Source organism: Eschrichtius robustus, chromosome 20 (genome assembly GCF_028021215.1).
Source record: "Eschrichtius robustus isolate mEscRob2 chromosome 20, mEscRob2.pri, whole genome shotgun sequence".
Taxonomy (NCBI): domain Eukaryota; kingdom Metazoa; phylum Chordata; class Mammalia; order Artiodactyla; family Eschrichtiidae; genus Eschrichtius; species Eschrichtius robustus.
The window spans coordinates 42,931,647-42,948,360 of record NC_090843.1 but is presented as its reverse complement, the minus strand read 5'-3'; the positions used below and the strand labels follow the sequence as shown (position 1 = coordinate 42,948,360).

At 34.1% G+C, this 16,714-nt stretch overlaps 1 protein-coding gene across 5 annotated transcripts in view; it reads right to left on the bottom strand.

Moving 5' to 3' along the window:
- Nucleotides 1-16,714, bottom strand: part of BRIP1 (BRCA1 interacting DNA helicase 1) — a 204,673-nt gene that overhangs the window by 174,640 nt on the left and 13,319 nt on the right. For all 5 annotated transcript variants that reach the window (XR_011071764.1, XM_068529684.1, XM_068529682.1 and 2 more), the window contains 2 exons: nt 15,033-15,160; nt 13,357-13,476 (listed from right to left, as the gene is read on the bottom strand). Coding sequence is in view for 4 of the 5 variants with exons in the window: in XM_068529684.1 (XP_068385785.1) it covers nt 13,357-13,476; nt 15,033-15,160 (248 nt within the window). In the remaining variant the exon portion in view is untranslated. The remainder of the gene's footprint in view (nt 1-13,356; nt 13,477-15,032; nt 15,161-16,714) is intronic.

The window sequence follows — 16,714 nt, the reverse complement described above, 5'->3', positions numbered from 1 at the left end:
GTGTGTGTGTGTGTGTGTGTGTGTAAAAGGATAGCAAGCAAAATAACAAGGGGTTGATACTAAGGGGGTAGTTGAATTAAAGATTAATGTTAATAACTTGAGTATACATTTTGGTGGTTTCCAAATTTTCACTAAGGAATAGATAATGCTTTTGTATTCAAAAAAGGTCAATGTCATTAAAATACATATAATAAAATTCCACATCAAAAAAGTATTTTTCATTATTTTCACTAAATATTGAGAGTCTAAAAAATATGGACATTCTTGACCTGATGCATTTGAATGAGTTAACAGATTTTAAGCTCCATCAGAATTTGTGGATAAATAGTTGCAGATATACAGAAAACTAAGTAAATGACAAGACAAATATTAAGCACTAGAAAAAATAAAACCTGGTTTGGGGAAAGAACTGTAATCATAATCTAACACTTGGCTCAGTTTTTAATGATATTTACATAATTACAATAATGTAAACATCAAACATTGTGAGGCTTGAGGGGGAAAAGTAATGAGAAAATTAGAAAGGACAGGGGACTTCCCTGGTGGTCCAGTGGTAGAGAATCCGCCTTCCAACGCAGGGGATGTGGGTTCGATCCCTGGTCGAGGGACTAAGATCCCACATGCCGTGGGGCAACTAAGCTTGCCCGCCACAACTACTGAGCTCATGTGCCTCAACGAGAGAGCCCGCATGTCGCAAACAACAGAGCCCAGGCGCTCTGGAGCTCACGTGAGCTGGAGTGCACGCCACAACTAGAGAGAAGCCTGCACATTACAAGTACAGAAGCCCATGCGCCGCAATGAAAGATCTTGCACGCCTCAACGAAGATCCTGCGTGCTGCAACTAAGACCTGACGCAGCCCCCCCACCCAAAAAAAAGAAAGGACAGTAGGAAGACAATAGAAGGAAGATGGAAGGATCCAAAACTGAAAATTCAAGAAAAAGGCAGTACATGCTTGTTACTTTTTTTAAAAAATAGATAAATATCAGAATAAACAGGTAAAATGATTAAAAGTTATTGACTTCAGATAGTGGGAACTGGTAGAGACTAGAACTAGGGCAGAGGTCTACTGCTTTTTGTTTGAAGCCATGTAGAATTCTTTGACTCTGACTATACATGTATGTTTTGAAAAAAAATAAAATTAAAAAAATAAAGGCCATGAACCAATCCAAGTATATATAGCAATTTAGTATATGATAACAGCAAAGGAAAACTTAAATCACGAAAAATTATTCTTTAGTTGACCCTAGGACAATTGATCATCTATTTGGAAAAGAATACAGTTAGAACCTGGCCTCATACATATATTAAAATAAACCCTATAAGTAAGAGGGTTAAATGTAAAAAAAAACAAAAACAAAAACAAAATTTAACTATAACAGAACTATGAAAATTTATCTGCTGTAAATTTATATAAAAAGATCCAGAAAGATTCTCATGAAAGTGTTCCTCTTGTTTACTTCTGCTAAGCAGAAAGGGGGATGGAAGTAATAGCTTAAGGGAGAATATTTAACTTTTTACTCTGTACTGGTTTATATTGTTAAAGGTTTTTCAAACAATGTATATTCCTCATGATTTTTTTTAAAATTTCAGTTTAAATCTTCCTTTGACTCTTTAGTAGGTAAAATACACAAAATGTTTAAGATAATTTAATCTTCCCCAACTGCAGACTATTTAAAAGAAAATATTTTAATGCCAGACATATTGAATAATAAAATCTCTTTTCTCTTGCCAAGTAACTTTGTTTTTTCCTCATCAGCCAACAGGAAAACAAAAATTTTCCCAGCCATTCCTTTTCTCTCCTTTCCATGAATCTATATTCAGCTCAATTTTAGAACTAGACTTAAATCACAGTTCTACCATATATCCGTAATTATGACCATTGTCAAATAATCTAGTATCTTTGGGCTCCAATTTTCTTATCTATAAAATGAGACTAATATCTGCTCTACTTTCTTCACAGAGTTCATGTAAGGATATATGAGAATGTACAAACTGCCTGGCACACGTAAACATTCCAAAAAGCTATCATTATATCATTATTATTAACTGTCAAAGAAATGCAAGTTATTGTTTTTAAGTGTTTGGCATATAAGAGTTTTCAAAAATTTTGCTGCCTTGAATAAACTATACTTCAACTAGATGGTCATATTATTTAACAGTGTGGTCATAGAGTAGCTACAGAAAACAAAAGTTGTTTCTAATCTTTTGTTTATATTAAGCACCGATTTACCTCTTGGTCCCTGAAATCATTATTTGATCTTTTATTTTTGTGTGCTAGTACATAAAAAACTACAACCAAAATGTACTGCAGAAGAAGCAAAAAAACATTTAAAAACCTGCTTTTAGTCTCCTCTATTTAACAGTACTGTCACACCTCTTTAAGTATATGGATCTGAGTAAAAGCTGTAAGCCACAAGAAATGGTGATAAAGAGTACATTTTCTTAACTTTAGCCATTTTTCCATTCATTTATTCAACAAATATGTGAGTACTTACTAAGCACAGGTCCTGTGCCAGATGCTGGCTATAAAAAAGTGAACAAGAGAGACATTACACTTGTCCTTATGGACAGCCTGGCAAGGAGGCAAGTAAAACCATGAAACCTATAAATAAATATGTAATCATAAGCTTTGGTAAGCATCATAAAGAAAAGAACAGGGTGTTGAGAGAGAGAGAGAGACTGAAAGAGGAACTAATATTAAATGAATTCTCTATATAATATTACCTGTGAAAGTAAAAAAATGAGCTATCTTTAATCTAAAGGCCATCGGGAAGAGTTTATTCAGAGGAAGAATAGTGAGGTGGTTGAGAGGATTAATTCTAGAGCCAGAATGCCTGAGTTTTAAACCAGCCTCTACTCATCAGCTTCGTGACATGAACTTAAACTATCTGTGACTCAATTTCCTCTTCTGTCATTGAAGAAAATATTAACACCTTCCTCATAAGGTTATTATAGGGATTCAATTAAATTCTTTTGTTTTATTTTGAAAACTGTCAAATCCACAGAAAACTTAAAAGGACCTGCAATAAGCATTAACTCACATGAACCTGTATTTACCAGGTAAATTAGTATTTCTGGACTATTTAAGAGTTCCTGAAACATAGTAAGCATTATTTCACTATACAAGCAGTATTTTAAATAAAAAGTAGAGTAAAACTATGAGAAAATGACTTGTAAAATAACAGCTTTTCAAAATAAATTGGTCATTTTCTCCTGAGAATATATCTTCAGCATTAAAGGGAAATAGGGAGGGGAAGAGGGGGAGAGAAAAAGAGAGACAGAGAGAAAAGAAAGTAAAGGTAGGGTTTAAGAGGAAGAAAAACAGCCCAAGGCTTTGCCCAACACCAACACTTTACCTGAAGATCAACAGCGCACTCTGCTGGACCCACCTCTTTTCTACACAGTAGGCAAAAATAAACACTACTTTTTCTAAAAGTATATACACAATGTTAGCACTTGTTTAATAAACAAACAGCAGGTATAAGCATAAGAATGTGTCTGTGAGAATACTTCACTCATTTTGAGGATTTGCTAAAAGAATTATGAGAATACATATAAATAAATTCTAGAGAAAATCGTTATGAGTGGTAAAACAAGGTAATATCAGAATGTTAACATTCTATTCTAAAATATAACGTTTTTTCTTAACTATATTTTGACCACACAGAGACTGATGCCTCACTAGATCCTTGACACATGAATTATCTGTATAAAAACATGAATCTAAAATGTAAAGAGGGACTTCTCTGGTGGTCCAGTGGTTAACACTCTGTGCTTCCACTGCAGGGGGCATGGGTTCAATCCCTGGTAGGGGAACTAAGAACCCGCATGCCGCATGGTGAGGCCAAAAATACATACATACATAAATACATAAATAAATACATAAATAAAATGTAGGCAGGCAAGAATATACAATGGAGAAAAGACAGCCTCTTCAATAAGTGGTGCTCAGAAAACTGGACAGCTACATGTAAAAGAATGAAATTACATTTCCTAACACCATACACAAAAATAAACTCAAAATGGATTAAAGACCTAAATATAAGGCCAGACACTATAAAACTCTTGGAGGAAAACATAGGCAGAACACTCTATGACATAAATCACAGCAACATCCTTTTTGACCCACCTCCTAGAGAAATGGAAATAAAAACAAAAATAAACAAATGGGACCTAATGAAACTTAAAAGCTTTTGCACAGCAAAGGAAACCATAAACAAGACGAAAAGACAACCCTCAGAATGGGAGAAAATATTTGCAAATGAAGCAACTGACAAAGGATTAATCTCCAAAATATACAAGCAGCTCATGCAGCTCAATATCAAACAAACAAACAACCCAGTGCAAAAATGGGCGGAAGACCTACAGACATTTCTCCAAAGAAGATATACAGATGGCCAACAAACACATGAAAAGATGCTCAATATCACTAATCATTAGAGAAATGCAAATCAAAACCACAATGAGGTATCACCTCACACTGGTCAGAATGGCCATCATCAAAAAATCTACATACTATAAATGCTGGAGAGGGTGTGGAGAAAAAGGAACCCTCCTGCACTGTTAGTGGAAATGTAAATTGGTGCAGCCATTATGCAGAACAGTATGGAGATTCCTTAAAAAACTAAAAATAGAACTACCATATGACCCAGCAATCCCACTACTGGGCATATACCCTGAGAGAACCATAATTCAAAAAGTGTCATGTACCCCAGTGTTCATTGCAGCACTATTTACAATAGCCAGGACATGGAAACAACCTAAATGTCCATTGACAGATGAGTGGATAAAGAAGATGTGGCACATATATACAATGGAATATTACTCAGCCATAAAAAGAAACAAAATTGAGTTATTTGTAGTGAGGTGGATGGACCTAGAGTCTGTCATACAGAGTGAAGTCAAAAAGAGAAAAACAAATACCAAAAAAAAAAAAACAATACCGTACGCTAACGCATATATATGGAATCTAGAAAAATGGTACTGACGAACCTAGTGGTAGGGCAGGAATAAAGATGCAGACATTGAGAACGGACTTGAGGATGGGGGTGGGGATGGGGAGGCTGGGACGTAGTGAGAGAGTAGCACTGACATATATACAAGTACCAAATGTAAATCAGATAGCTAGTGGGACACTGCTGCATAGCACAGGGAGATCAGCTCAGTGCTTTGTGACCACCTAGAGGGGTGGGATAGGGAGGGTGGGAAGGAGGCTCAAGAGGGAGGGGATATGGGGATATATGTATGCATATACTTAATTCACTTTGTTGTACAGCAGAAACTAACACAACATCATAAAGCAATTATAGTCCAATAAAGATGTATTAAAAAAATAATAAATAACTAAGTAAAATGCAAGGAAAGGGAAAAAGCAGGGGACATTGGAAGGTAATTCATTTAAGAGAGGAGGTACTGACACCATTTTCTGACCTGAAGAGAGTGAGGAAACTGGAGATGATAAGAAGGTAAAAAGACAACTACCCAATTCAATTCACAGGTTGGAAGCTAAATTATTTTCTTAAAAACTAAGAAGACTTAAAAACATAAAACGTTTAATGTCAAATTTAGAGGAAAACAGAAATCATTAAAATAATTTATCATTTAATTTATGGAGGAGAGTTTTCCAGAAAATAATACAACTGCAGATTTTAAATGTATGAAAACTGTAACATTTATATCTTTGTAGGGATAAGAGAACTAAGCCATTAATTTACCAATCCAAATAACTATTCTTCTAAAAAATAAATGTTCCCTAATATCATCTTATAAGGATCAAAATAGGAAAATTATCATTAGAATTTAGAGGTATCACAGCTAAATGGGATATAAGGTATATTAAATCTAGTCCCACCCTCTTTTTCCTCCCATTTGAAGGAACAGGTCCTAAAAAGAAATGTTTCTTTCCCATGTTCCTCAATTTACTTTATTCAAATCTGTAGATGATCTAGATTAAAATATGATACCTAAATATGAGGCATATGATCTGTCAACATAAGAAAAGTTCTAAAATATGGACTGCATTTCTAAAATTACTTTATCTAAAAGTTTTGGTGATAAACTCATTTCAGAAACTGATATAAAATAAATATTAAATATTATGAAACTACATTTTTCTTCTACTTTTTATGAAATCACCTATCCCAGAATTTACAGAAAATATTTTTTGTGATTTATAGCAAGCCACTTTGCAACAATTTAAAAATGTTATACAATGGGGAAAGGACAGTCTCTTTAATAAATGGTGCTGGGAAAACTGGACAGCCACATGCACAAGAATGAAACCGGACAACTATCTTACATTACCTACAAAAATTAACGCAAAATGGATTAAACACTTGAACCTCAGACCTGAAATCATAAAACTCCTAGAAGAAAACATAAGTGGGTAAACTCCTTGACAGAGGTCTTGGCAATACTTTTTTGAATCTGACTCTAAAAGCAAAAGCAACAAAAGCAAAAATAAACAAGGGGGACTACATCAAACTAAAAAGCTTTGGCACAGCAAAGGAAACCATCAACAAAATGAAAAGGCAACCTACTGAAAAGGAGAAAATATTTGCAAATCATGTATCTGATAAGGGACGAATATCTAATATACGAAGAATTCACACAACTCAATAGCAATCTGAACAAAAAATGGGCAGAAGATATGAAGAGACATTTTTCCAAAGAAGACATACAGATGGCCAACAAGTATATGAAAAGATGCTCAACATCATTAATCATCAGGGAAATGCAAATCGAAATCACAATGAAACATCACCTCACACCTGTTAAAATGACTATTATCAAAAAGACAAAAAACAGCAAGTGTTGGCAAGGATGTGGAGAAAAGGGAATCCTTGTGAACTGCTGGTAGAATGTAAACTGATGCAGTCACTATGGAAAACAGTACGGAAGTTACTCAAAAAAATTAAAAATAGAATAACCATATGATCCAGGAATTCCACATCTGAGAATTTACCTGAAGAAAATGAAAACAGTAACTCAAAAAGATATATGCACTCCCACGTTCACTGCAGCATTACTTATAATGGCCAAGGATATGGAAACAATATGTGTCCATAGATGGATGAATGCATAAAGAAAATGTGGTGTGTGTATATGTATATATACACAATGGAATATTATTCAGCCATAAAAAAGAATAAAATCTTGCCATTTGGGACAACATGGATGAACATGGAGGATATTATGCGTAGTGGAATAAGTCAGACTGAGAAAGGCGAATTTGTATGTAAAATCTGAAAACAAAAACAAAGCAAAAACAAAAAAAACAAGCTCACAGATGCAGAGAACAGATTGGTGGCTGCTAGAGATGGCGGTGAAGAGCAGAAGAAATGGATGAAGGAGGTCAAAAGGTACAAACTTCCAGGTACAAAATAAATAAGTCATGTGGATGTCATGTACAGGATGGTGACTACAGTTAATAACACTGTGTTAAATATTTGACAGTAGCTAAGAGAGTAAATCTTAAAAGCTCTCATCATAAGAAAAAAAAATCTTATAACTATGTAAGGTGACAGATATTAACTAGACTTGTGATCATTTCGTAATGTATACAAATATTGAACCATTATGTTGTACACCTGAAACTAACATATTAAATGTTAATTATACCTTCATTAAAAAAGAGAAAGAGAAAAAAAGTTGTACCAGAAACCAAAGTAAATTTCTAGCAGGGAAAAACATATTACTATACTCAAAGACTCGTTTCTTTAAATAAATTACCCCTACGCATAACCCCATTATTCTTTATTATATTATATCCATGGAAATGTTTAGCCCTGGTTCTCTGAAAAATGAAAAGTATTATTTACTGCTAAATATCCGTGTAAGATTTATTAAAAATACTACTATAAGCTTTTAAAATTAAGATGATAGCCTAAATACAAAAAACTACAGGTTTTCTTAACAGTTTACTAAAATTCACTAACAATTTACTAAATTATAAAAGGAAGGAATATTCACATTAGCTAAAACTTTACATTTTGTACTAATTATGTTTCTATTGTAACTGCTTACTCTATTTTTGTTAGGAACAAAAAAAATAACATTGAAAATACATATCATTTTACCTAAGTATTTGTGGGGGTTTTCATAAAGTTACTTATATTATATATTCATGCTTTTCACTATAGACTAACAAAAAAAGAACAAATATTAGAGCTCAGCCATATGGTCTTTTCTGTCATTGCAAAAGTACTCTGGTGTCTGACAAATTTACTTTATGCATGCTTAATTAGTATGGCATATATCACTTATGTCTTCTTACAAACAAAAGTTCTGTGTGACTAGTGAAATGTTATCATTTGAGTTACTAGAGTTAGTTGAGATTTAGCTTCTTCAATAAATCTTCAAACTTATAATTGTCAGAAACCCATACCTTTAACATTATGAGTAATAAATCACCCATCTATGAAAAATTATTGCATTTCTAAAGCAATGTAGACCTATACCAGCTAAAGCCAAGGAAGAAAACTTGTAACTTCTGGTTTAAAAATAAAACTGATATAAAGATATAGATACACATGTATAGATACAATTATACTTTGCCAATAAGAAGATCATAATAAATGATCAACATAGTACATAACCAAAACAAGAAATCAATCAAAGAACTTAGTTTAAAATTAAGATACCCAGCTAGGAGCACAGTAGCTCTGCTTATGGTCAAGTGGTCTAAATCCTAAACAGGTTGAGCTATAAACATCTTTAACACATATTAAAAGAATTTGCTAATTATAAACCTAACTCCTGAAAATTAACGTTATTAACCAATATTATATAATACCTTTTATCAGCAGCATACAAATATGTAAGTATTTGCTGCTACTACTACAACTGCTGCTGATGATATTTTTACTACCACTTACCACTTAATAAGCTCCAAGATATGCCAGGTATAATCTTAGCACTTTATAAGTATTAACTTGTTTAAGCCTCTAGCAGCCCCGTAAGATAGGTACTATTACCATCCCCATTTAACAAATGGGAAAATGAAGTAGCAATAGTTTAAAAACTTAATCAAGGTTACAAAGGTTGTAAAGAGCAGAACTGTGATTAAAACCCAGGCACTCTGATTTGAGCTCATTCTCTTAACCAGTAAAAACAAAATGAAACAAAAAAAATCCTTAAAGAAAAAAAAACAACTTTATCTTATTTTAGCTATTATCAATCATATTATTCTATACTTGATTTCTTTAGCCTTGAGGCTTCTACATATTTTTTCCCTTATCTTGGTGTTAGAATACTGTTTACATGGCTCCAGAATTTCTGAGAGGCATTTTAGAGAATGTATAATAAAGTAATTAGAGCATCTGCCAGAGCATCAGACTGCTTAGGTAGGATCTAACTCCACTATTTGCCAGCTTTGTGACCTTAGGCAAATTACTTATTTCTCAGTTTCCTTATCTGTAAGATGAGAACAACAGTAGTACCTGCCTCAAAGTCATTATAAGAATTCAATAAGATTCTACCAAAAAATATTTATTGGGCAACTAATATATGCCATACACTGTTCTAGGTAGCAGAGATACCCGTGAAAAAGATTGACATTACATTCTAACAGGGAAAATAGATAATAAACAAGTAGACTAATAAATTCAAATAGTAAGGGCTATGAAGACAATAAGGTACTTTGAAAGAAAATGAGCAAGAAAACACTGGCAAACATAAAGCATATATTTTTACTGACAACATTAAAAACTCCTGAGATGACTTCTCCAAACATAAGGCTTCTCTGAAGATAACTGACAATTCTTTTCCCCCACTCAGTATTTTCAAGAATTTAAAAGAAGACTCTTTGAGGGCAGGGATTATGGTATTCATTTACTCAGTCTACAACTAGGTTCCTGGCACTACGTTAGGTGCTTGAAACAAAAAGATGAGTAAAACAGTCACAGTCTTCAAGGAGGTCTCAGAGAAACTGGTGTTGTCCATAATGGAACTGATAGCCTGTGGAGAGGATATTAAGAGTAAGGTAAGTGTTAAAAACTGAGAAATAGGGACTTCCCTCACGGTCCAGTGGTTAAGAATCCGCCTTCCAATGCAGGGGATGTGGGTTTGATCCCTAGTCGGGGAACTAGGATCCCACATGCCACAGGGCAACTAAGCCCACGCACCACAACTACTGAGCCTGCGTGTCACAACTGGTACCCCGTGTGCCACACTACAGAGCCCACGCACTCTGGACCACACACGACACAACTAGAGAGCCCACACACCACAACTACTGAGCCCTGTGCACTCTGGAGCCCACACACCACAACTAGAGAGAAGCCCGCGCACCGAAACGAAGAGCCCGTGAGCCACAACAAAAGATCCCATGTGCCACAGCTAAGACCTGATGCAAAGAGGAAATAGGCAGTCTACCTGAAAAAGAATTCAGAGTAATGATAGTAAAGGTGATGCAAAATCTTGGAAATGAAATGGAGAAAATACAAGAAACGTTTAACAAGGACCTAGAAGAACTAAAGAGCAAGCAAACAATGATGAACAACACAATAAATGAAATTAAAAATTCTCCAGAAGGGATCAATAGCAGAATAAATGAGGCAGAAGAATGGATAAGTGACCTGGAAGATAAAATAGTGAAAATAACTACTGCAGAGCAGAATAAAGAAAAAAGAATGAAAAGAATTGAGGACAGTCTCAGAGACCTCTGGGACAACATTAAACACACCAACATTCGAATTATAGGGGTTCCAGAAGAAGAGAAAAAGAAAGGGACTGAGAAAACATTTGAAGAGATTATAGTTGAAAACTTCCCTAATACGGGAAAGGAAATAGTCAATCAAGTCCAAGAAGCACAGAAAAGTCCCATACAGGATAAATCCAAGGAGAAACATGCCAAAACACATATTAATCAAACTACCAAAAATTAAATACAAAGAAAAAATATTAAAAGCAGCAAGGGAAAAACAACAAATTACATACAAGGGAATCCCCATAAGGTTAACAGCTGATCTTTCAGCAAAAAACTCTGCAAGACAGAAGGGAGTGGCAGAACATATTTAAAGTGATGAAAGGGAAAAACCGACAGCCAAGATTACTCTACCCAGCAAGGATCTCATTCAGATTTGACAGAGAAATTAAAACCTTTACAGACAAGCAAAAGCTAAGAGAATTCAGCACGCCCAAACCAGCTTTACAACAAATGCTAAAGGAACTTCGTTTGGCAGGAAACACAAGAGAAGGAAAAGACCTACAATAACAAACCCACAACAATTAAGAAAATGGTAATAGGAACATACATATCGATACAATTATACTCCAATAAAGATGATAAAAAAAAGACCTGATGCAGCCAAAAATAAAATAAAATAATAAATTAATTAATTTAATTACATAAAATAAAAATAAAATGTTAATTAAAAAAAAAAAGAAAATGTTCTTGAGAAATACAAGGAACATTCCAGATGGGAATCTAACTCAAAATTGGGGACACCAAGGAAGGCTTCCTGAAGGATTAGCAGAAGTCAGACAAAAAAAAGTGGGAAAGAGGAGAAAGGGCAAAAGAATGCAAAAAGTTTATAAAGGCCTAAAGACTGTACAGGTAAATAGGAGCTTTATAAGCCATCTAAAGACTTCTGGAATTTGTCAATGAGTTGTTTCATCCCCTACCTGAAAAACTAAAAATACAGACAGACTATATGAAACAATAGTTTTTAAGATACAGGACATCAGGTAAGGAAGAGTGATCCCTGAGAGATGGGAAACAAATGAGATTAAGCCTTATGATTCTTTCAGCTTGCTGTCCTGAGAGTTTCCATGCTGTGGCATGGGGAAGGGGAACCCAGATATAGCCCAGCAAACCCAAGTTGAAGAGACACTGCTGAGTCCAGGGAGACCAAGAAGACTAAAGTTCACAGAGAAGAAAGCAGAATGGAGAGTGCTGCACAAAGAATGCACTCCAGAGATCTGCAGAAGGACCTCTCAGTATCTAGTAGAGTACTGATCAGCACATGCCAATGAGGAAACAATCCAAGATAGTGGCAAGAACCACCTGAAATGAAGAGACACTCACAGACAGCATGGAACAGTGCCTGTTCCCACCAGCCAGTCTGGAAAACTTCATAATTCATGGAGCATTAGGTAGAGGACTCAAAAGGAGCTAGCCTCTACTGAGGTAGCCCAAAACTAAACCCGGCTCAGGTCCTACCTAACAAATCCTAAAAGCAAGAACCAAAAGGATCAAGCTGATTCCAAGTAATTTAACTGCATCCCAGAGCAAAACTCAAGAGTACTTATAGAAATACAATAATATCCAGTACCCAACAAGGTAAAATACGCAATATTTGGAATTAAATAAAAAATTCCAGGCATGATTCCATTTATATAAAACTATATAAATGAAACACATTTCATTATACAATATCAAAAAGTCACATATATAATATCACCACCAATAAATATCATCAGAGTCTTTAAGTATCAGAAAACTGCTAAGCTCACAGTAGTATATACAATTTTTCAAAATTCTGATTTTTCACCGAAATCTCAAAGTTTATCAGGCTCACTTTGTTTATTTTCGAGAATTACCGAAGTTAGTCTGTCAGTTATTCTTTCAAGTAAAAACAATGTTCTGTGAAAAAAGTGGCTAGTTCAGCTCACAATCCAAACAATCCTCTAAGTGCTTTCCCTCAAGAAAACCATCCTACTCCTGAATGCAAAAGTGTTTTACGAAAACTACTCTACTCTTCACACAGACTGTTAAAAATCTCAAGGGTGAAGACTTAATAAAATTAGTAATTTTTACTGCTTCATCAAGGACTTAAGTGAAATTGGCTTTTCTTAACTGTGCATTAACGACGGTGAAGAAAATTACTATTAATACAGGTTGATGCCACTACCCTTATTGTGCTAAAGCACCAACAGTATTACCAACCTATGCTTTTGTACCATCAGTGCAAATGTCAAAGACACTAAAAAAAAAAAAAAAAAAGGTAAGTAACATCTTAACATCACTATGAAAATACTTTTGACCTCACAGACTATCTGGAAAAAAATCTCAGGAATCTCCAGAGCTCCCTGGACTACTCCTTGAGAACTGATGCCCTAAGGACACTGAAAGAACTTTAGGAAGTAGAGTTCACAAACATTAGAATGTAAAAGAGGAAAAAAACTTCCAGATCTTGTTCTAGTCCAATTCTCTTATTTTATAAATGAGGAAACTGGGGCACAAAGAGCATAGGTTTACCATCTCACACAGCAGAAGACATGTGACAGCACTTAGGACTTCTGAGTTGTTTTCTACTCTTCTTTGATTACACTATTCTTCATCTTTTTCAAAAATGGGTTTAGCAAATTCCACATTTTCCTTCTTTAAACTGAACAATGGCATAAATACATACATTGTGTGGAGAAAAGGAGTTTATCTTTCCTAATGGGGAGTTGAGTTTTGTGGTCTTTCCTGAAGCAACTTTTGCATCCAAATGGTGCACCTCCTTTTCAAAACAATGACGTTTTCTAATCTGTAAATATAGAACCAAAATAAAATTTATTGTAACTAGGAAGTTTGATGAGGCTAGTTGCTCTCAAAGATCAGAATAGCTATAACATATGCTTTCAGCATTAAAAAAATGACTATTTCTCACTGGCAACAATCAAAAAGTTTCTAAAAACAAATAGGCACCTTATTATAAGACTTAAATAAAACAGAATACAGTAATACCTCTCAAATTCTGACCAAAATAGCTTTAATTAGTGATGTGGCAAAACTATAGCATTGTAAAATGATCTTCCCATAAAACAGTCTCACCACATGGATACCAAGAATAGTATTATGGCAAAGTCTGATTACATATCTAATTGGAAAATAAAAGTAAATAAAAATGGAAACCTTATTCTAAATTGAAAAAAAAAACACAGAATAAAAACTTTAAATGTAAATATTCATTATTTCCTACCTGATGGAACTACTTGATTACTATTATTATATTACTTACTAGATATTTGATAATCCAAATTGTATTTGACTAAATTTCTTTTATAAACACCACTGTTTTCTTTCCAAGCTATCTATGCTTTTTCTTACTTGCCAAAACCTATTTACTTATAAAGAGGAAAAGAAGCATTTCTGTTGATAATTCCATTCCTACAAAAAAGAAATGAGAGCCAATGAAGTCAGGGAATAAATGCTATATGTTGAGCTCTACCTCACAACATCCAACTCTAAGTACACATTTTGGGGGAAAGAAATCTCTAGAGATACTTCATTTGTAATTGGTGATTTTCCAAACATAAAACTAGAAAACGATTTCATTCTATTTCTAAAAACAAGGTTTAATTATGGAAGTTAATAAAGATTATAAATGGAACAGATAAACTACATAAAAATGCAAACACCTTTTGAGTATATTCAATTAAAAATAAACAATTATCTACAAAGGACATGCTAATTAACTAATAATCTTTTTTATTTGTAACTAAGTCTATTAAAGTCCATCCTCCTTACCTCAATGCCATGAACTCTATGAGAAAACATTGTTTTCACCTATGAAAACATTTCATTTAAAATTTCTAGTAATTTAGGTTCTTCAATAATTTTTAGAAATAAACATATTTTATAATGTATTGATACTAAAAACTCAATAAATAACAGTAAACTTTGTCATTATATTAAAACTATCAATACCAAAAGTATCTATGACCTAAATATTCATATCAGAGGTATATTGGCCAAAACAAAATGCCATTATTAGATAAAAACAACAGAGGAGTTAAAAAGTACAAAGTAGCTCTGTTACTAATACATGCCTTAAGTAAATATTTTATTGTCAAATTCCTTATATATAAGAAAGCACCATTCAGTTTCACTTTAATGACATGCTACTATGAATAATTTACTATAATAAACTCCTCTGTAATGAGTAACTCTATACAATGAAATTATAATAATTTACCATTTAATTCACATCTGACACTACCCAAAATAATCTCTACAGATGCCACTGAAAAATGATTGATACTTGACTACCTTGTTCAGCTATAACTAACGGGATTATTCCACTGCCAATAAACTGTTTACCTGCTGTGTAGTCTCTAAGGGTCGAATTCTTTTCTTCTCTACTTGAAAATCATCATTTTCATCTCTGTACCTGGATGCCTGTTTCTTAGCAGATAGCTTTGCAGCCAGTGTAGTTTTTTCAGGAGAGTCTTATATAAGAAGCCATAAAAAATTAGTATAAATAACTTACATTTAGGTAATTTTTTAGAAAAAATTAAAATCAAGATGTAAGACTTTAATCTGTAAAAATACTGAATCACTATGCTGTACACCCAAAACTAAGATAATATTGTAAATAAACTATGCTTCAACTTTAAAAAAGACGTTAGGCCTTATTTCTAAAAAGTCATAACATATTTTAAAATAGGAAATGCTAAACATCTTTAAAAGCACTTATTTACCACTCAGTATACTTTAACAAAGACACAGCAAACATTTTTAGAAATATGCTTTCAAGAGGGAAGTCCATAAATGGTGCTGGGAAAGCTGGACAGCTACATGTAAAAAAATGAAATTAGAACATTCTTTAACACCATACACAAAAATAAACTCAAAATGGATTAAAGACCTAAATGTAAGACGGGATACTATGAAACTCTTAGAGGAGAACACAGGCAGAACACTCTTTGACATAAATCGCAGAAATATCTTTTTCAATCCATCTCCCTGAGTAATGGAAATAAAAACAAAAATAAACAAATGGATGTACACTACCAAATGTAAAATAGATAGCTAGTGGGAAGCAGACTCATAGATCAGCTCAGTGCTTTGTGACCACCTAGAGGGGTGGGACAGGGAGGGTGGGAGGGAGATGCAAGAGGGAGGGGATACGGGGATATATGTATACGTATAGCTGATTCACTTTGTTATGCAGCAGAAACTAACACACCATAGTAAAGCAATTATACTCCAATAAAGATGTTAAAAAAAAATAAAACGGCAGAAGACCTAAATAGACATTTCACCAAGGAAGACATACAGATGGCCAAGAGGCACATGAAAAGATGTTCAACATCACTAATTATTAGAGAAATGCAAATCAAAACTACAGTGAGGTATCACCTCACGCTGGTCAGAATAGCCATTATCAAAAAACCTAGAAACAGTAAATGCTGGAAAGGGTGTGGTGAAAAGGGAACCCTCCTACACTGTTGGTGGGAATGTAAACTGATACAACTACCATAGAAAACAGTATGGAGGTTCCTTAAAAAACTAAAAATAGAACTACCATATGACCCAGCAATCCCACTACTTACAATAGCCAGGACATGGAACCAGCCTAAATGTCCATCAACAGATGAATGGATAAAGAAGATGTGGCACATATATACAATGGAATATTACTCAACCATAAAAAGAAACAACATTGAGTTATTTGTAGTGAGGTAGATGGACCTAGAGTCTGTCATACAGAGTGAAGTAAGTCAGAAAGAGAAAAATAAATACTGTATGCTAACGCATGTATATGGAATCTAAAAAAAAAAATGGTACTGATGAACCTAGTTGCAGGGCAGGAATAAGAAGTAGACATACAGAATGGACTTGATGACATGGGGTGGGAGGGCAAAGCTGGGGCAAAGTGAGAGTAGCATCGACATATATACACTACTGAATGTAAAACAGTTGGCTGGTGGGAAGCAGCAGCATAGCACAGTGAGATTGGCTTGGTGCTTTGCAACGACCTAGAGGGGTGGGATAGGGAG